The sequence below is a fragment of the Macrobrachium nipponense genome, chromosome 27, assembly GCF_015104395.2.
Source record: "Macrobrachium nipponense isolate FS-2020 chromosome 27, ASM1510439v2, whole genome shotgun sequence".
Classification (NCBI taxonomy): Eukaryota; Metazoa; Arthropoda; class Malacostraca; order Decapoda; family Palaemonidae; genus Macrobrachium; species Macrobrachium nipponense.
Genome location: NC_087216.1, coordinates 18,454,377 through 18,475,584, shown reverse-complemented (window position 1 = coordinate 18,475,584; position 21,208 = coordinate 18,454,377). Strand labels below are relative to the sequence as shown.

General features: G+C 43.7%; 1 protein-coding gene across 1 annotated transcript in view; it reads right to left on the bottom strand.

Moving 5' to 3' along the window:
• The window catches only part of LOC135200618 (neurofibromin-like), a 369,381-nt gene that overhangs the window by 155,815 nt on the left and 192,358 nt on the right, over positions 1-21,208 (bottom strand). Inside the window, 12 exon segments of the mRNA XM_064229231.1 lie at positions 3,752-3,839; positions 4,174-4,314; positions 4,892-5,025; positions 6,559-6,785; positions 7,600-7,744; positions 8,518-8,776; positions 8,987-9,148; positions 16,301-16,433; positions 17,157-17,340; positions 17,533-17,713; positions 18,874-19,011; positions 19,197-19,298. Coding sequence (XP_064085301.1) covers positions 3,752-3,839; positions 4,174-4,314; positions 4,892-5,025; positions 6,559-6,785; positions 7,600-7,744; positions 8,518-8,776; positions 8,987-9,148; positions 16,301-16,433; positions 17,157-17,340; positions 17,533-17,713; positions 18,874-19,011; positions 19,197-19,298 — 1,894 coding nt within the window.

Here is a 21,208-nt window from a genome sequence, read left to right as displayed (position 1 = left end):
TTTATTGGGAAGCCTATGCAGACGCTTCATTTGGAAACATAGAAGATGGCCATACTCAACTGGGTTATATTATTCTTTGACAGATGGGAAGAGGAGAAGTCCCCCATATTGTGGAAGTCTAGGAAATCCAGGAGAGTGGCAAAATCCACCATTGAGCTGAAGCCCTGAGTGTTTGGGGAAGCTGTAGAAGGATTGATATATTTCAAGCATTTGTGGGAAGAGGTAGTAGGAGGAGAAATTTAGAAGCCTTGGTTAACACTGATAGTAAAACACTAATGACCGCCATCAAATCGAGCACTGGTGTAAGTAGCAAGAGATTAAAAATAGATATTGCTGCAATAAGGGAAACCATTGTTGAATCCGGGGAAATAAAGGAGGTGAGATGGATAAAAGAAAGGAGCAAGTGGCTGATGTATTAACTAAAGCAGGAGTTCAGGGGAATGTATTAGAAATTATGTAGAGGGTAAAGAGTTGGAGGACGAAGGAAATTAAGAGGGGAATACTAGGTTAGGAAACAGTCGGAGGGGAGGGGAGAAAGAGATAAGTGTGATTATATATTGTATAATTGTTATGGGTATAGATAAGTGTGATTATATATTGTATAATTGTTATGGTAGTATTTATGCATTGTTGAAATATGGTGGGTGTCCTATATATAGACAACATGTGGTAGATTCTAGAAGGTGTCTGTTGATGTATTTAAGTTGTGTTGTGACGTCATAGCGTGACGTCATAGACAAGATGGCGGCGGCGTCGCAGGATGTAAAACAATAAACACGGGGCAGTAGAAAGCACGTGTTGGTGGTGTGTGGTTGGTAGGGGAGAGCTCTCTGTCTGGGTAGGAGTTGTTTTTTGGGTCGTAAGTCTTGTGGTGCTGGTGTTTTAAGGTGATTTCTGGAGTGTACTGGAGTTGGAGAAAGAAAGTACAGGTGGGGGTAGGATTATTCATTTTTATAGAGAAAGAAAGGCGGAGTTAGGCTAGGGAGCGCGGACCCTTCCCCAAGGTCATTGTGCTGCCGAATCAGCGCAATTACCTCTGTGAAAGACCTTTGGATCTCGGGAGTGAACGCGTCCTGAGGAGATGGACCATCAAGTCCTTCCAAGGAGAACGCCTCCTGAGACCCTCCTCCTTCCACAGGAGGAACCACAACAGACCCCTCATGGTCTCCTCCAGCCACTCGAGCGTACGGTCTGGTCAGTCCTAGGACCGTGCCAGGTTCGAAGGCCCTCGTGGAGGGACCACGAGAAACGCACTCCTTGCGATCGCTCCTGATCGCTTCGCTCTTCCTGGTGTAGCCCGAGGAAGTTGAAGGGATAGGAGAGGAAGATCTGACGCTTCCTCCCTGCCCACCGGCATAACCGCCATGCTGGGAGGGCTGCAGGCGATCGCCAACCCGCGATGACGATCGAGCTACAAGCCTAATCACGCGGCTCCCCTGGGGGGAACCGCTGGACCGAGAACCATGGCGATGGTTCCGAGCGTCAGGAGAGCTGCTGCCGGTCCCCCTATCCGCCCGATCTCGGCGGGAGCGGCGGTCAGGTGACCGGTAGAGTCCACTGTCACGGTGGGAGCGAGGCCTGTCCTCACGGCGCGCCACGGTGCCTGGTCCTGGCGACCGAGAGGACCTCTTCCTCGCTTCAACCCACGATTGCTGACCTGGCGGGAGTCGCCTGAGTGACCCCCACCAGTCTTCCACTCAGTGCCTGGGTCCTGGCGGCAAGCTGGCTCAGCTGCCTGGACCCTGGCTGCATGGTCACCCGTGGGCAACCGTACTCTTGGTACCTCTTGCGAACGAGAGGCCGTGACGGATCCTGGCGCTGAGGCAGAACCTCTGGCGCTTGGCGAGGAGGTACCAGTGTTAGCTGGTACTCCTCTGGTCCCTGTCTTCTTCCTTGCAGAAGGAGACGGGCACCAGCAGAAGCCCCAACTGTCCCACCGGAGTGGGAAAGACCCTTAAAGGTCTCTGAGCAAGACTTCTTGGGGGGGGGGGGGGGGGGGGGGGGGGGGGGGGTGGGGGGGGGGGGGGGGGGGGGGGGGGGTGGGGGGGGGGGGGGGGGGGGGGGGGGAGAGGGAGACAGCCTTCTTCCTTGGTTGTGGGGCCTTGGAAGTCAAAGGGGAAGAGGCGGCTGCAGACGACGACAAAGACGACACCTTCCTCGTCTTCTTCATCAGCTTCCTCAGGACCAACGTCAGGTCCTCCATCCAGGATGGAGCTGGGGCAGTTGCCAAAGCAACAGGGCCTGGCTGCACCTGTCCGGGGGGACCTGCAATTAGGGCAGCAACACCATGGGCAGGAACGACAACGGCAGGGACTGGCACAGGAACAGCAGGTACAGGCATAGCAGGCGGTACTGGAGCCAGCAACATCCTGGGTACTGGCAGCAGATCAAGCGGCAAGCTCTTGGGACACCAAAAATCAGGGGCTGGGGCGAGAGCGGCAAAACCAGGCGGCGGGGTGACGTCCCTCCTCTGCAGACACAACAGCGGAGCTTGCACTGCAGCTGTCAGGGTCACCATGGTCGCGTGCTGCTTATAGACCAGATGAGGGGGAGCAGCATACACTGGCGTTGACACCGTCGTAGTCGTCGGCGTCTCCGGACCATGGGTTACTGACCTGGAACCCTCAGCAAGGTGGTAGAGCAGCCCCTGGAGCCCCAGCGCATACCAGACCTGGCCGAGATCGTCCCCCGCAGCAGGCTTACCAGAGGAAGGAACAGTCGGGTTAGTAGGAGGGGTTCCCCCTCACCTTGGGAGGGGGGGGGGGGGGGGGGGGGGGTGGGGGGGGGGGGGGGGGGGGGGGGGGGGGGAACAGTTCCCACCCTGAGTGAACGGAAGACCTCGAGTACAATTGAACGTCGGGGTGTCTCGCTCCCTCCTCCACGCTTGACTGATCGAGGGAAGAAAAGGAACGAGACACACCCCCTGAAGGGGAAGGAGCCATACGTGGGAGCTGCGACAGAGGGAGGAAAGAGGAAGACGTGTCCGTGACCAAAGGAGTAACTGGAGAGCCCTCCGATGACTCCTTGGCCGGTTTACGCGCCTTCTTCCTCCCCTCGTATCGCTCCCACTGCTCCTCCGACCAATACATACAAATATCACAAGACTCGGTGCGAGAGCACTCACGCCCTCGACACCGAGTACACAATTCATGAGGACCAACCTCATATAAGGATCTGAAGGCCCCACACTTACGGCCCTCCACGCCAGGGCACAATCTGCAGATGACGGGGGGCGGGGAGGTCTCTCCGGCTCACGGGAATCCATGGTCAATCACAACCACGAGCAATAACAGAAGCCCAAAAAAAAAATTATTACCGAGTACTCATGTTATTTCCACTCTAAGCACTCAGAACAAGAGAAAGTAAAGAAAATATGCTTCACGATAATGAGGTAAATCCTCAGCATACCACACAGCGGGCAGAGCGGCGAACAACACATCTGACACCAACGGCAGCCGGAAGCAAAGTGAAGCTTCACCTTCCAGTCGGCTGGGATACCCGACTACCGGACAAGCAGTTAACTATCGAACCTCCTTGTTCAAAGCTTACAACTGGTTCCAGCTGCCACTGATTACATTCCTATTGTTTAAGGACCTCAGGTTTCTATTACGTATCGGAACAATTCTGTACTACTAACTAACTTTTCCTTTTTTAAATAACAGAAAATGATATACATATAAAAAGGAATGCATAGACACAAGCTGAAAATCAGGTTGATCTTAATTTCTGCAAAAAAGTAAAATCAGCTTACCCTTAAAACTGAGTCCAACTGAATGATCCAACTGCTTGAAGAACCATTCAAGGGACACTCTTGTTGACATCATGACTTCCTCTAAAGTCTGATACATTGGTAAAACAAGAATTTTTATATACATAGATATGAGAGAGAGAGAGAGAGAGAGAGAGAGAGAGAGAGAGAGAGAGAGAGAGAGAGAGAGAGAGAGACTCCATACATTCATTTATTTCAACACGTAAATTTTTTACTTTTAAATAGCTAATATGCTTAACCTAATTACTGCAAAATATCACACTTTGCTTCAATTGGGTTTCTTTTTACAATCAATTTGTATTACAGTATTTTACAGCTATGTTCTCCATTGTGGCAGTCTCCATTCCTGTGGATACTGACTATTTACATGCCATACACTAAAATGCTGGATGTATAATACTTACATTATTATCAAAGCTTCCCTGAGAATCAAGTGTATGAAGGTTCTGTTCCAATAATGCAAGTCCTGACGCATAGAGGGACACGACATCCAACTGCAGCACCGATATAGCCACCCAAAATAGGGCCTGATGAATTGGAGATTCCTACAAAGATAAAAATTTAAAAGTAACCCTATAAGTAAATATTTTAAAAATTGCAACTTTTGCTACAAAATACACATGAAAATCATTGACTGACCAAGCACCCCAAGATAAATTTTATCTAATCTGAATTTCTCATGCACATAAAATTAGACATAAAAATAAAAGAAAAAACAACTTCATTGACAGAGGCACTGCCATTACTCCTTTTTAATCACTGCTTCATACACATAATCTAGAAAATATTTTGACACTGTATAGCAGTGGAAAGTGCGAGAATATCATGGTCTTGCATTATACTCATATAGAATATATGAAAAATTAAGATTTTTAAATACTTCACTTTCTCCATGATTAGTATCAATAGTAACTAGATGTCAAACCAAAAATACTTCCAAGTTTTGCATACAATCAATAAATAAAAAAAAACAACTGTGAGAATACTACCTAAATACTATTAAAAAAATTTCAAATCTTGTGAGAATATTATCATACCCTTCAAATATTTTTTCAAATAATCTTGTGACCGACCATATTATCTGAAAACTACAGAAGCTTCATTGTCAGAACATTATCTTACCGGTCTGAGGAGAGGTTGTAGGCGAGTGAGGCACATGATGATGGCATCTATTAGCGTTATGTCGGAGAAACTTTCAAGTGCCTTCACAAGAATACGCAAAAGCTGTTTAATATCCTGGTCAACAATGCTTTTGCCTACAAAAGAAAATTGCACTTTATATTTCAGCCCTCTTAATTTGAACTCAATCTGGAAATAGTTTTAATAATACAAATACACAAGAATAGAACAGAATATAACATTCAGGCCAAAGGCCAAGCACTGGAACCTATGAGGCCATTCTGCACTGAAAGGGAGACTGATAATAAGAAGGGTTGAAAGGTGTAACAGGAGGAAAACCTCACAATTGCACTGTAAAACAATTGTCAAGACAGGGTTGAAAGTCAGAAAGAAGAAAGAGATATGAACAGAGATACTGTAAAAGAAATGAAAGAGGTTGCAACTGGGGGCCAAAGAGACACTGCAAAGACCCTTAAGTAATGCCTACAGTGCACAACGTAAGGTGAACTAACAAACAGAACTACATCTCAGCAAGGACAAATACACAAGAAACTAATTATCACATGTTCAGGGTCCCTAAAGCTCCTATCCCGACTGCCATCCTCCTCTTTCTTCCCCAGTCACCGTCCATCAATATGCTTTGCAAATGTGAGTTATTCTTATACCTTATCTTTGTTGTTTTTATTTTCACAGAGTATTAACACCATTAGTACTTATGATTTCAACTAACAGTTTTTCCATCAATAGCCTGTTCTAAAGATGTTGTATGTATTAGCCATGTAAGTATCAGTAAAGTATTTATTTTATAAGACATTAACCTTAACTATTATCCTTCTTGCTACATTAACATCATGAGTGTATTAGTCTACCCTGAAGCATAATGTAATGTGGGTGACTGAATACTTGTATACTGATATAACTATTGTTATAGAACACATTTTCTTTTATGTACAATATATAAAGGTAAATCTCAAGCAATACATATCCACTTTCTTTTCACTAAGCATTGCTGATTGGCCACATGCATGTCCAAAATTACATAATTTTAGCATTATTTCTGTAACTGAAGCAGAAAATTACAAATTTTTAACCAATTTGTATTTTTCATAAATAAACCTGAGGTCTTAACATTAGGATAAATAACTTAGCGCCAGTTGCCAAACTTTGGGACCTATGAGGTCAATCTGCGTTGAAACGGATATTGACAGTAAAAGGCTGGAAAGGTGTAACAGGAGGAAAACCTTGCAGTTGCACTATGAATCAATTGTTAGGAGAGGGTGGAGAGAGAGAATGTGAATGGAGGTAAAGTAAAAGAAATGAAAGGGGCTGCAGCTAGGGGCGCCGAAAGGACACAGCAAAGAATCTAAAGTGATGCCTACAGTCCACTGCATGAGGTGCACTGATGGCATCTGACAGAATACATGATAAATCAATAAGCATATATTGTATAAGCATTACTCTTTCCAATAGTTATCCATGTGTATCAACATTTCCCAAGGTAATGGAACTTTCCTTCTATTGTATTCTATTGTTATTGTAATATAAAGTACTGAATTGACGACTGGTCTCCAGAAAATCAAGCCCACGTACACATCATACGAGTGATCATACTCGGTAAATTGCAAAGTAATTCAAAACATCTCCCCTCTACGCAAGTAAAATGCACTTACTTATACATCCAAAAACAATAAGCGCTCTTGGCTGGAGAGCTGGGTTATACTGGAATGCAAAACTCTTAGCAAGGCCTGTCCATGCTTGCAGCCAATCACAGTCTGGAATATCACGCATGCAAGCTTCCATCATTTCTAGAAGTGCATCTGTAATAGTTTCTAATGAAGTAAGAGACATTCTTTCCCGGTCACTAACTCCACAGGAGAGGCTTCGATCTGGGCCATATCTGTTGAAAAGAAAATGATTATCATTCCTTTTTTAAAGTTAATAATAACTAAACAAAATGAAGCAATCTCACAAAAGCCCTATTACTCTATGATTACTCTAAGCAGATATGTTTACAGAATTTTTTAATTCAAAACACTGCATGAAGACCTTATGGAAATATACAGTGGTCCCCCCGTATTCGCAGGGGATGCGTACCAGACCCCCCCGTGAATAGTTAGAATCCGCGAATGTTTGGAACCCCTATGAAAATGCTAAAAACAGCCTATTTTGTTAGTTAAAACTCAAGAAAAACCCACTAAAAATTTTCATACTTGGTTTTTTAATAGTTTTATCACAAAAAGTGCATTTTATGATGAAATTCAACAAAAAAACCAGGAATTTGTGGATATTTATCATAGAAAAATACCGCGAATGCGTGAATTTTCCGCGAATAATGCAGGGAAACGTTCCCCAGAGAAATCCGCGAATGTGTGAGTCCGCGAATCTGGAGAACGCAAATACGGGGGGTCCACTGTATATAAACACCCTGTAATCCATAATTAAAATAGGTAATTTAAAAACAAAACCTTTTACATATCCCATTACCTCTATTGAGCTAGATTTTATGGCCATGAAACAGGGCTATAATTATACTGTAATATAAGAGCACCGATTCCATTCATCTACAATTATTCAAGTATCTAAGAATATGTCTAATAACCAATTAAAGTGATTTTATTAAAGCTACAGATAATTTTAGTGCACAGGCAAACATGCACATCTATGTATGACAGCCAAAGAATAGTGCCAAAGCTAGGTCTTCATTTACTCACCTCAAACCTCGTTCACCCGTATGCCTGTAAGACGACCTGAAAGCCGTAACAGCCGCAGATTTGACTTTGCTGATCCCAAAAAGAAGATAAAACTTGGGTAAGGAAAACTCATCCAAGGAGAGACGTAAGACACGCTGAGTTTCCTCTGAAAAGAGAGAAATACAGACTGTTACAAAATGATGCAAGAGAAATTGACGCCCAAATTCTCAAAATCTAACAACTATAGCAGTCACCAATAAGTATGTATGCTCTCTGTCTATTTTGGTTAAAAGTAAATTATGTCTGTTTTTGTCTGCAAGCAAATTGGTATAAATTACAAATCTACACTCATAATCATGACCACTGGCACAACAGATTCATTATACTGATAGGAAAAGAATAAAAATGATCTTACTCATCATTAAAAAATTTTCATGTTAAGCCTGGATATTTAAACCTTACAATACATCACAAAAATAGAATAAGTTACACCTTAAATTAATAATAATTTAACAAGGTACATTAAAACAAATTCCAAATCAGTATATCACTTCAGAGCCATAGGTTACTGACTCCTCTCTCTCCCTACAACATTTCAAAACTCTCTCCAGCTATGCTAACCTCCATTTTACAAGCTTGGATCTCCATATTTATCACCATTTCCTGTTTAATACAAAATAATTTGTTAATTCTCCCTCCCATTCCACCTTTTTAAAATAAAATATCTTTAAATCTTTTATTGAAATCAATGCAATCATATGTGAATTTTTAATGTAAGCTATCGAATATGAATAAACAAAGTCTTATGCTCTTACAAGAATAAAATAAAAAACTGACATGTTCCATATCAAATAAACATGGTTACATATGTTAAAGCACTAACAAAAACTCTTTATGTCACAAAAGGCTTATAATACCATACTAAAAACAACTACTTACCCAAAAATGAGGGTTTAGTACAGGTACATAGTGAGTGGATTATATTAATAACTAGTCCATGTGTAGATGCTCTCATTGAAACAGGCCCAGTGCACACTAAAAAGGTTATTATGTGAAACAGGTACGGTAAGTGGCGTGCTACATCCAGGCAATTGTTAAATGAGAGCATGAGCAAATATCTTGCAAGGATTGCAATGTCATCCCACATCAAATGCTGCTCCAAAGTTGCAGTAGGTGATGTACATGTCTTGTCTATGACCTGCAATAGAAACAAAGGCCTTTTTAAAATCTGTCAACTATAAGACTTACTTTGTTAGCTCATAAAATTTACGTATTTGAAAATTCCTAAAAATTTTGAAGGTCAACATGAAAAAATAATTCATCATTGCTTCTTCTATATTTTCCTAATAGTAAAGCTAAAAACTTTTACAAATCAGAGAATTATACAGAACAAAAGAAAAGTACTCACTCTACACAATCGACCAATGACTTTTCTTGCTACTAATGCCACATTGGCCGAAGCTAATGCGACTGCTGTGTCAGCCATGATTTCTGCCTGAGCAGATCCTAAACCACCCGTTACAGATCGTTTTATAAAGGAGTCCAACACCATGTCAATCAATTCTGATACCTGAATGATATAATATTCATGTTATTTCCATACAACGGCACTATAATGCAATCCCCAAACCTATTAAACATTTATAATGATTTCATTTTTCCTAAGGTGACAGGAAAATCAATATAATTGCATTACATTTGACATTTCTAGCAATAAAAAATGTAAAAAATGCATTGGTAAAAATTACCACAAAGTATATTTTGCACTTCAAAACCAGTTAGAAACAATTTAAATGCACAGTAGATCTGCCTATCAAATATCTAAAATAACAATTTGTCGAAAATTGTATTTTTCCTAACTATACAAACCTGAGGTCCTTAACAATAGGAATATACTTTCGGCGTAGCTGGAATTACGGCCGTTGAATCTTGAACAAAAGGTTAGGCAGTAACTAGCGTGGGGCAGGCTAGCTTGCCCGGATGTAAACACTCCACTTTGCCTTTCGGCCCAGGTTCAGATTGAGGGGTGGCATGAGGTGGGCATATTTGTTAAAGGACCTCAGGTCTGTATAGTTAGGAAAAATACAATTTTCGACAAATTGTTATTTGTTCTGATACGTAATACAAACCCTCAGTCCTTTAACAATAGGAAGACTCACTGATTGTTGGGAATCTGAGTGAGCCTCTAGAACTGACTGGAGTTCTGCGCACCTAGGCTACTCCTCTTGGTCGTAAGAGCGAGGAGTGCCCTGCTGCCTCTGACAACTTGATCGGAGTATAGGAGCTGCGTGATCAAGAATCAGACTTCTGGGCCTTTTCGAAATGAGTGAGGGATCGTGACTCATCCAAATAAGGGCTGTGAAGATTACTGGCGTCGGAGACATTAATGCAAAGTTCTGGGAAGGGTTTGCATTATTGCATGGATGATTATGTATAGGCTTACCGCATCAATCGTCCGACCAGCCAGTGTGAGCTGGAGTCCTATCCTCAACCCGAAGGACGAGGAATGGACGAGGCGGGGAAGGGGGAGAGCCAGCCACTCTCGCATCCTTCTTACCTCTACAACTGCACACCATGGATGATGCAACTTGTCCTGTCAAGGAGCTGGGTAAGCAAACACATCCTGCAAGCATCCACCACTGGTCCAGGGAAATGAAGTTCCAAGGACCTGTGGGCAGTTCCGAAGGGAAAGAAGGATATGGTCGCAATGACCTGTCCATCTTCCTGTCCGACATATTCTTCGGAGTGATGTCCAGTACCCTTACTGGTCTATCCGTCTGCAGCGAAGTGTCTAGCGGTCTCGTATCCCACTGCAGCGAAGTGTCTCGCAGTCTCGTATCCCACTGCAGCGAAGTCTCTCACGGTCTCGTACCCCACTGCGGCGAAGTCTCTTCGTCTCCACGGTGGATAAGACACCGACGCTCCATGGTGGGTGTCGATGGTTATGGGTACCGGAACACGTTAGTAGGACGAAGTAATGATTGATCTAGAACAACCAATACAAAGTCCACAGCGTAGCTCGTGACAGTCTTGGACGCTTCGACAGCTGCTGACTGACTGCATTCGGTTGTGTGAGGCGAGCTGTCCAAGCATCCAAGGAGTAGTCACGTGACCCTTGCCTTTTGAGGGGTTATGCCGAGAGACCATACAAATTGTCTATCTGTTGCCACCAGTGCCGGAAGGCGAGATGATGATTCTCTCAAGGGATGTGCCCAACAGGCGAAAGTCAATTGCCTTCTAGAGACCGAGGTCCCTGATGGCAAGACAGAAGTTCTCATAATAGTTGAATCTCAGCTAAGGAGAAACAACATTATGTGCCGTTGAAGACGAAGGTGGTAGATGAATGCCGACCTACATCTTCACAGCCGAATCAAGAGAAGTAACTCTAAAGATTCTGAACTTAGAAAAGTCCCGCCAATGACACCAACCCACGAAGACGGTTTAATCCCTGTGATTTACAAAGGACTAAAAACGTTAAAATGCTACTTCATTGCTGTTCGGTGAGAAGTCGGAGTTGCAATGAAAGCGGAGCGCTTTCCAGTAATGAAAACACAGGGATGTAATGCCTGAAGAACCGCTCCTCATGGGCTGAATCATCATCTTCTTCCCAGGTTATCTAGGGAGGGCATCTATATACTTGGAAGTAGAGCTGGCAGGGCGGGGAACAGGCGATGTCTTCCGTTATACATCTACAATTCGGGGTGAACAATGTACAATTGCACACCTACGAATATGAGATATATTTAGAAGACAAACTCAGATGTCTGAAGAAATCATTCCGCATTATCGCAGCGGCAGGTACGATGCAGCGGAGACACTAGGCTACAGACTTCTGTTACCGTGTGGTAAACAGAAAGATGATAGCGAGTCTATAGAGAGATCTCAGTCTGAAAATTCTCGCAATGTCCAAGGCGATGCAGTAGAGATGGTCATTCACGTATGCGAGAATTCCAGCCAACCAGAGACCTATGTCTGTGATTGCCGGCCAGAGATTCGGTTCGGTAGTCAATCATTGCAGAGGAGAGAGACATAATCCGACCGTACTATCTTGGAGAGCCAGCCGGTACTGGGCTGCGGCAGGCAGCCCATACAACGCTAGCTCTCGTTCGGCTAGAACCATCGAGCGCAAAAAAATACGCTCGAGCATTTGCATTTAAACGAAACGGATTTTGGTGAATGCAAACACTGAGGTGTTGTTGTTGTAACAATACCACAAGTATCTCAAAATCGAAACTGGTAACTCCTGGGAGGTTTGCAGGGCAGTCCCGAGTTGCAGTTCAATTAAGAAGATACTATTCGTCTCGGTCACAACCCATAGAGTTAACTACGGTATGTGCCTACACCTTGGACAATTCAACTGATAACAGAAGCATGTTGCAAGGGCAATATACGTAGTATATTTATGGGTTCCTGTACATAGACCTCATCCTAAATTCTCTTCCATTTGAGGAACAAGAATAAGGACTGGAAGCCGACACCCTTCATTCTCTAATGAAGTTTTCCCGCAGGAAGGCTTCTATGGTGACCTGGATACTGAAGACGATAGTTCAAGCCGAACTGGATGTTCACACCCGTTCTCCTCTATCCCGGAGTTGGTCGCCTACTGAGGCGACGTCAGGTCCATCCAGGCTGAGCCCCTCCCGAGATATTCTTCCTTCAGCAGCAGTACTTCCTTCAAACGCTAGAGATTCCAGGAATTCGAGCATTCGGCGAGATTCCCAATTATCGTAGTAACAATTACCGGGGATTCTCGTCTCGCCCACTCTGGACCATGGTTTCGCCCAAGTGTTTGCAGATCGTGGAAGGCCAGAACACTCGGAGTGCTAGAAACTCCGAAGAATTCTAAGCACTCGGCGAAAGCGCCACCGAATTCGTCAAGACGATCCTCGGGCGGTGGTCCTCCCGATTCCCGTAGAAATCGAGGATAGGGCAAGATCCTTCCTCAACAACGGGGACTTACATCCGGTAGGATCCGAAGGTTCCCCCCAGGAACGCAGTCCCCGGTGTGGAATCCTACGGAGAACACTCTGCAGGATCCCTCCCCTTCCCGTCGCAGCCATAGGGAGAGAGGGAATGGAGGAGGAAGATTGGATACTAGCTCGCCTTCCCAGCGGAACTAGCAGCCGGAGAAGCGAGTACGGGCAGCCATCACCATGCGGTGATGGCCGCACAGTCTAGGAAAACATTCCTGGAGAAAACGTTTTCCCGGGTAGGGAAAACTCGTACGGTAGGCTAAACGTCTGCCGCCACCGTGACCATTGTCTGGGTGGGGCTGAGCGAGCAACTGACAGGAGAGAGCCGATACCGTCCTTCGACACGTCCCAATCCTCGTCGAGGTCGAAACCTCTCAAGAGGACCGAAGGGAGAGCCCATCCCGGTCTCGAGTGCGTGGTCCAGTCGGACCGTCATGTGAACGGCGGTGATGGTCCCTCAGAGAGTCTGGGAAGCGTCATTCGTCCTCGCCAGCCCCCCACAATCTCCTCCAACCACTTGAGCAAGAATCTGTTGGTCCCAAGAACGAACCAGGCTCGTGGCCGGACCGTAAGAAGTGCATTCCTCACGGGGTTCCTGTTCGCCTCGTTCCTCCCGTTGTAGCCTGAGGAGGTTGAAGGGACAGGTGAGGGAGACCTGACGCTCCTACCCTGCCTACTAGCAGAACCAGTAGGCTGTGAGGACTGCAGGCAATCACCAACCCACGGTGGCGATCGAGCTACAGGTCTGGACCAGCGGTCTTCTTGTGAAGAAACGCTGGACCAGAACGGAGCGTCAGTCTCTTCAGGAGAGCTGCTGGCGATCGCGCTGCACTGGTCGAGCGGCTAGACCGAGAGAATCGGCGATGGTCCCGAGCGTCAGAAGAGCTACTGCTGGTTCCCCTATCCGTCCGGTCCCGGTGGGTGAGCGGCAGTCAGGGGACAGGCAGAGTCCACTGTCACTGTGGGAGCGCGAGGAGAGCGCCCCTCGCGATCACTCCTCACTCTTCTCGGTGTAGCCCGAGGAAGTTGAAGGGATAGGAGAGGTAGACCTGACGCTCCCCCCTCGCCCACCGGCAGAACCGGCGTGCTGGAGGGGGCTGCAGACGCTCGCCAACTCGCGGTGGCAATCGATCTGCACGCCTGGTCGAGCGGCTGGACCGAGAACAGTGGTGACGGTCCCAAGCGTCAGAACAGCTGCTGCTGGTCCCCCTCTCCACCCAGTCCCAGTGGGCGCGGCGGTCAGGGGACCGCCAGAGTCCACTGTCGCGGTGGGAGCGAGGCCTGTTCCTCATGGCGTGTCACGCCGCTTGGACCAGCTGAGGCTGGTCCAGGCAACAGAGGGGACCGCTTCCTCGCCTCAGCCCGCGGCCGGTCTGGGACTGTCGCGTCAACCCTGAGTACCGGCGGCTCGCCACGAGAGCGATTGCTGGCGCCAAGCGAACTCGGTTGCCTGGGTCTTGGCTGCACGGTCACCCGCAGGTGACCGTACACTCGGTACCTCTCGCGAACGAGAGGCCGAGATGGTGCCTGGCATCGAGGCAGAACCTCTGGCGCCAGGAGAGGAGGTACCGGTGGTAGCCAGTACCCCTCCGGTCCCCGTCATCTTCTTCCTTGCGGAAGGAGAGACAGGCCCCGTTCCCGAAGGAACAGGAACCAGCGGAAGCCCCAACTGTCCCACCGGAGGAGGCTACCTTCGTCTTCTTAGGCTAGGGGGCCTCAGAAGTCGAAGGGGACCTGTTGGTTGTCGTGAGGAATTGGCGAAGAGGAAGTCTAGGAAGAAGAGGAAGGTGTCGCCGTCATCTTCTGCCGCCTCGGCAGAAGATGACGGCGACACCTTCCTCTTCGCCAATTCCTCACGACAACCAACAGGTCCTACATTCAGGACGGAGTTGGGGCAGTTGCCGAAGCAACACGGCCCAACTGCACCTGTCCGGAGGGACCTGTGGGAGTAGCAGTGGAGAGAATGCTTCCTCGAGGAGGGCTACGAAACTCCTACCTGGCAGGTGAAGCGTCTGCCACCCCCGAGAATGGTCGGTCATCTGGGTGGGGCTGTCTCTGAAAGAAAAAGATTAATTAAAAGAGAGCTGGATGGTCCTCCTCCACCGGTCTCTGCATGCATGGACCCGCAGGAACGTCACGTCAACCCTGGGCATCGGACGATCGCTGCGAGAGCGATGGCCAGTCTGGCAAGAGTCACCCAAGCGACTCTACCATCTTCCGCTCTGTGCCTGGGTCCTGACACGGGGAGCGAACTCAGCAGTCTAGACCCTGGGTGCACGGTCACCCATAGGTGACCGTACACTCGGTAACGCTTGCAAGCGGGCGGCCGAGACGGTTCCTGGTCTGGAAGTAGAACCTTCGGAACCGGGAGAGGAAATACCAGCTGCGGCCGGTACCGCCATGGTCTCCGTCTGCTTCCTCCCTGAGGAAGGAGAGATGGGCCCCGTTCCTTCGGGAACGGGAGGACCAGTAGAAGACCCACCTGTCTCACCGGAGCGAGACAGACCCTTAGAAGTCCCATGACGAGACTTCTTAGGGGGGGAGACCACCTTCTCTTTTACGGCAAAGCCTTAAAAGTTGAAGGGGGGGAGGCATGAAGAAATGATGATCTCGTAGAGGAGGATGACGACACTTGATGAGCTTTCCTCTTCGGTTTCTCCTTCTGTCAGACTTCTACCATCAGGAGTAGATACCTCACAGGGCAGCGCGACAGCTTCATCCAGTGACATAACTCCCAGGTAGTAGTGGTAATGAAAATGATTATCAGCAAGGGATCAGTACACACACTCGAGGATCGGTACGCAACATGCTACAAGTCATAGGTACAATTCCAAGGTTAGGATAACCAACACGAAGAGCATCCAACCAATACTGCTGAAAACACAATCACCACTAGTTTGTAAAGTAAGGGAAAAAAATATTAAAGTAATGAGGATACTCCTCACATCCAAGGGCGCTGCCCTCCGAAGTGAGAGGAGATCCCCCTACATCAGCACCGCTTGCCCATCCTTCTACCTTCTTCCGATAGTAAGTGAAAGGAAGAAGGAGAAGAGAATCACCATAACAACAAAACACGGACAAACCTTTGAAGTTCCCTTGGTAATTTCCAAGCGTAAGCGTAATTTCCGGATGAATACATGTCCCTTTACAGGATCAATATCACTTACGTTAAATACATGTCTCACCCTCACGATAAATACATATCTCGTCCTCATGCAGGTCTGAGTCAGCGTTAAAGGGCGAAAGAATGTAAATATGTTGGCATACCTTAGCCGCCGGCTCTTAACACAAGTAGAGGGGCGGTTAAAAAGGCTATCACAAAAAGTGGGTTTGTATATTAATTGAAAAACCAAGGACAAACCTTTGTTTTTAGTATTAATATCAAACACCGTATATGCATAATCATTTAAATACAAAAAATAAACCAAAAGGATCCCACCAGGAAAAAAGATCAACGACCAGTCAGCCAGAGCTCACAAACACACGTCTTCATCGGAAGACGGCAAAAGTAAAGTGGAGTGTTTACATCAGGGCAGACTAGCCTGCCCCATGGTAGTTACTGCCTAACCACCTTGTTCACGATTCAATGGCCGTAATTCCAGCTACGCCGAAAGTATATTCCTATTGTTAAAGGACCGAAGGTTTGTATTACGTATCGGAACAAACCGAACATATATTTTACCTATGCACCCTTCCACTGGCAAATATAAAACAATAGACATATATTGTTGTGGTTTTCATTTTCTTACCTGACCTATGTTACCCCAAATCTTAGCTTGTATTGATGGATACATTTCCACCTCTTCTATGGTAAGCGTTATCAGTTTGTCTAGGATCATGGCAACTTTTGCACGCTTCTTATCATCCGGATGGCTGCAAAATCTGGAGAAACAATTCAAAACACAATTATATGGGATTATACACAAGGTTGAATAAAATCCAACATTATTTCATGGCATTTCCAACTTCACACTATGCTATGACAAAATATATTACATGAGAACTTACTCTATCACACACCAAATCTATATCAAAATGAGCATGCCAACCTATATTTCTCAATCAATGGTTAAAAATTACATCAAGATCATTCAATGACAATACACTGTAGTTAAAATTTTATAGATTTGCATAGACAGAAGTCTATTTACTTTGGGAAAGACAGGTTTTAAAATCACCACTGGATTTATATTTACAATTTAAGAATTTACCTTACCTGCAAAATATTACAAACTATTAATATGTACAGTACTTAGTGACAGGTTAATAAACTAAAATGTACAGGGCATGAAACAATTATAAAAGTTTTTACAATCAATATATGAAAGCAGGAAAGCAAAGAAGCTACCAAAACAATTTACAACTGCACATTAAATAAGTTTGTATAAAAAACCGTCATACAATTTACCCTTACATTTGCAAAGAACAGTATTCTAATCCCATAAGCAAACAAAAAGAGGATGCCTTTCTCTCTCTCAAAGATCAGAAACACTTCTCATAATGGAAATAGACCCAACAGTGATATGACACACCCACAAAACCAATATTTGTACAGTACCTTAACCCAGAGAAACATTCAACACACTATATTCCCAATTTTCATACCTGGTCAGATTAGGAAGCCAGGGTGTCATATATTCCAAGCACAAATGTTTAAGTTCTATGCTGGAGGCACGGAAGCCCTGTATACATTCCTCCAGAAATTCTAAGGTTAGATGGGGCTCATTAACTGCCAATTTCTCACTCACACTCTTAATGAAGATGGTGTTGTTAGATGGAATACAAAGGCCTGCAAAGTATGTAATCTTAAGGCTATGATCAACAGTAAAAAACAAAAATACAGTATGCACAGATTCTTCACATTATTAACTGATTACATGTATGCCTAAAGCTCATAAAATCACAAGCATTAGAAATCAACCAATCCTAGAGAGACTGGCTACAATTTACATGAAAAGTCATCTCTCATTTCATTACTCACCAGAAGTTTCCAATAGTTGTCCCTCAATTTTGAGATCAAAAGTCGCAGTTAAAGCGCAGAGAAGGTTATAAGCTGCTGTTCTCAAGTTAGGATCAAGAGAACCTAAATTCAACAATGCCATGTTTAATAACGTTCCCGGAACATCCTTAGGTCTAATCTTCTGATGTACTGTTACAGAATCCTGAATAGTAAAATACTGCATCAATTACATTTGGCTCTCATTATTTTAAAAAGAACTTAAGTAACTATGCACTTACAAACACTCAACACACTTTATAAAATGAACACTATGGCCAAAATATTTCCCCCTAAACTAAATTACAATATGGGGAAAACATCTGAAGTAACTTATCAAGCACATTTTTCTTAAAATGTATTCCAGTTAAATTTGTACAAATCATGCTCAAGACACTAAGATTAGAATGTAACAGAGTTTGGCTAGTCAGAGGGGTAATCCTATTCTAGGGTGCATCAGACTCTCAATCATGCTACTCTATTTAATATTTGCAGATTCCTAAGGTATATATATCATGGGTGAGAGTTGCAACAGTCTATCCATATTATTTAAGATAATCAAGTTTTTATAAACCCACATTCAAGACATTTTTCAACCAAGGTAATATCTTTAAGGCGATGGCCAGTAACCCTTGCTATGTTATTGAAGAGTAATGAAAAATTAGTCTAGCAGTATAAGTCACAAAAATTGTATGCATCAGAACTGGATAACTATTTACTTTTAGTCAAACCTCTCAAGAGGTTCTCAAGTTATTTTTCTTTCCCACCAAAATAAATTCAGTTCTATCTCATTTAATTTCAGTTCCTTAAATGACATCCTTTCCTAAACACTAGTAACATAATCTAGTTTCTCATTTGCATTGCTAATGTCATTTATTTAGGAGAAATAAAATTGGGTTTCATTGGCAAGTGGTTTGAACTTTACCCATTGTCACTCGTTCACTTGACAATCCAATCATGTAAATCTACAGGGCTAAGAAGATAACCATGGCAATGAATGCTGTCCTAAAGAAGCATGAAGCTGTAAGACAGAATAGGTGGCTGAAGATCTTGGTTAAGTGCATTCTATGAAAGGAATGCAGCAATCTTGACAACCGGTGTTTTCCTTACTGTTCTTATCACTACTGTACTTAGTCATACCAACTAAGATCAAAAGGTTTGTGTTGTACAGATATGACCACCAAGACTAAATGGGGCACAACAGAGGTTCAGGAAGTCTGAAAGTTATAATCAATGGTGGTAAGAGTAAAGTTTCACACAATTACCCATGAATTTAATTATTTTTACCAGTTTAATGAAAATCTTTAATGATTCACAACTACTTACTGGCTGGGAGAGTTCCCATCTCGCCCTGATATGGATTATGGCTTGAACTATGCTATCACAGTCATTATGGATAAAAGACAGAGGTCCCGATTCATTGGCTATGGTTAATGTGAATTGATTATCATCAACTAAACACACCTGAAAGCAGAAATTGACAATTAACAAAGACAAATACATTTACATATTTTGTATTTCTTAGTTTGGCTGAAATTGTTAATCTGAGATTCTTCTTTTTATAAAAGTAACATTCTATTTCCAAACTCAAATATAATAATTTGACATTCAATCCAGTACTCCATTTAGAATAATGACTGTCGTCTTACCTCTTCGATTTCTGAGGCATAGTACACATCATTGAGTAGTACAGAATGAGATAGCACCTTTGTCTTCTCAGCTGATGTCACCTGAATAGCTGAGGGACCAACCTGCAAATACACAAGAAATGGGTGTTTGAGAACCAAAGACAACCAATAAGCTAGTTATCATCCTCCCTTATTATATGGAAACAACCTGAAAACTTCCAATATCAACTGCGTCTTATAAAATCTGACAAACTAAACAAAAGTTTCCTGGTGGAAATTACTTCAAAAGAATGTAATTTTGCATGACAACCACTCTGGTACATCTTATGTTAACACATTGGAAGAGAAGACTAATATTCTTCGAAAAAATAAACATACTAGGAGCCTGATTTTAAAGAGACACAAGATAATATACCTAATAGTCATTAAAATAAGAAAAAACAAATACCACGCCTTTATAATCATTTTCCAGCAACTACCTTACTAACAAGAGGTACTAGTCAAATAGGTAATAACTATATGAAAAATTTATATCTCAATAAAATCAATCACTTCAGTACTTAACTAAGATAACTAAGATAACTACTAAAACTTGCATGGGTGCTAGTTTTAGTATCTTATTAGTGTATCTTTGGCATTTCCTTTATAATGCATAACATATTTGAAGATAACTCATTATAAATAAAAATCACAATCTCAAAAATTGTATTTTTCCTAACAATAGGTATATACTTTCGGCGTAGCTGGAATTACAACTGTTGAATCTTGAACAAGGTTGTTAGGCAGTAACTACCGTGAGACAGGCTAGCCTGCCTGGATGTAAACACTCCACTTTGCCTTTCGGCCCAGGTTCAGATTGAGGGGTGGCATGAGGTGGGCATATCTGTTAAAGGACCTCAGGTTTGTATAGTTAGGAAAAATAACAATTTGTCGGAAATTGTATTTTTCCTAACTATACAAACCTTCGGTCCTTTAACAATAGGAAGGTACTTAGCGGCAGCTGAACCGGGCGTAAGCTTCGAACAAGTAGGTTCGGTAGTTAACTACTTGTCTGGCAGTTGGAGGTCAGCTTGACTGCGAGGAGAGGAGTCACTTTGCTTTAGGCCCAGGAAACGCAGAGTGAAGGGTGGCATGAGGTGGGACTACAGTGGTGCCCCCGCATTCGCGTTCTCCGGATTCGCGGACTCACACATTCGCGGATTTTCCTTTGAAGCCTATCTAGAAATTATTCGCGGATGGACTCGCCCATTCGCGGAATTTTCCGACGAAAATAATCACTAATTAGTGTATTTTTATGTTTATTTTCATGACTAAATACATTTTTATGATACAAAAATGATTTACAAATTTTCAAATATTAATTTTGATTAATACTGTATCAGTAAGTTTAATAAGTTTAAAATATATCACATAATAAAAATAATAATTTTCTCTCTCTCTCTCTCCTCTCTCTCTCTCTCTCTCTCTCTCTCTCTCTCCTCTCGTCTCTCTCATCGTCTCTCTCTCTCTCTCTCTCTCTCTCTCTCTCTCTCTCTCTCATGTATGTTTTTTTGTATAATAAATAAATGATTTACTATTTTCAAATATTAATATTAATTTATACATCAATAATATCAATTCATTAAAGAAAATACTAAAGTGAATTAGTAAGATTTTAGCTTATAAATCTAAAAAATTATGGAAGAATGAAGGAAATCCCAGTCTTCTTTCTCTAACTCCAGGTACTAAAACTGTCAGATATACATATCAAGTTAAGTGACAGGAGGGGGAAGGAGCTGTTTTGTTGCTGCCACCAAGTGCTCATGAAATTTCTCTCTCTCTCTCTCTCTCTCTCTCTCTCTCTCTCTCTCTCTCTCTCTCTCTCTCTCTCTCTCTCTCTCTCTCTCTCTCTCTCATTTACCGAGACTCGAGATTTTTTATAGTACTTGTACTATTTGTTTTTAATACTTTCAAATAATAATAATAATAATAATAATCATAATAATAATAATCATAATAACTGTAATTACAAAATTCATATTATGTGATAGTAC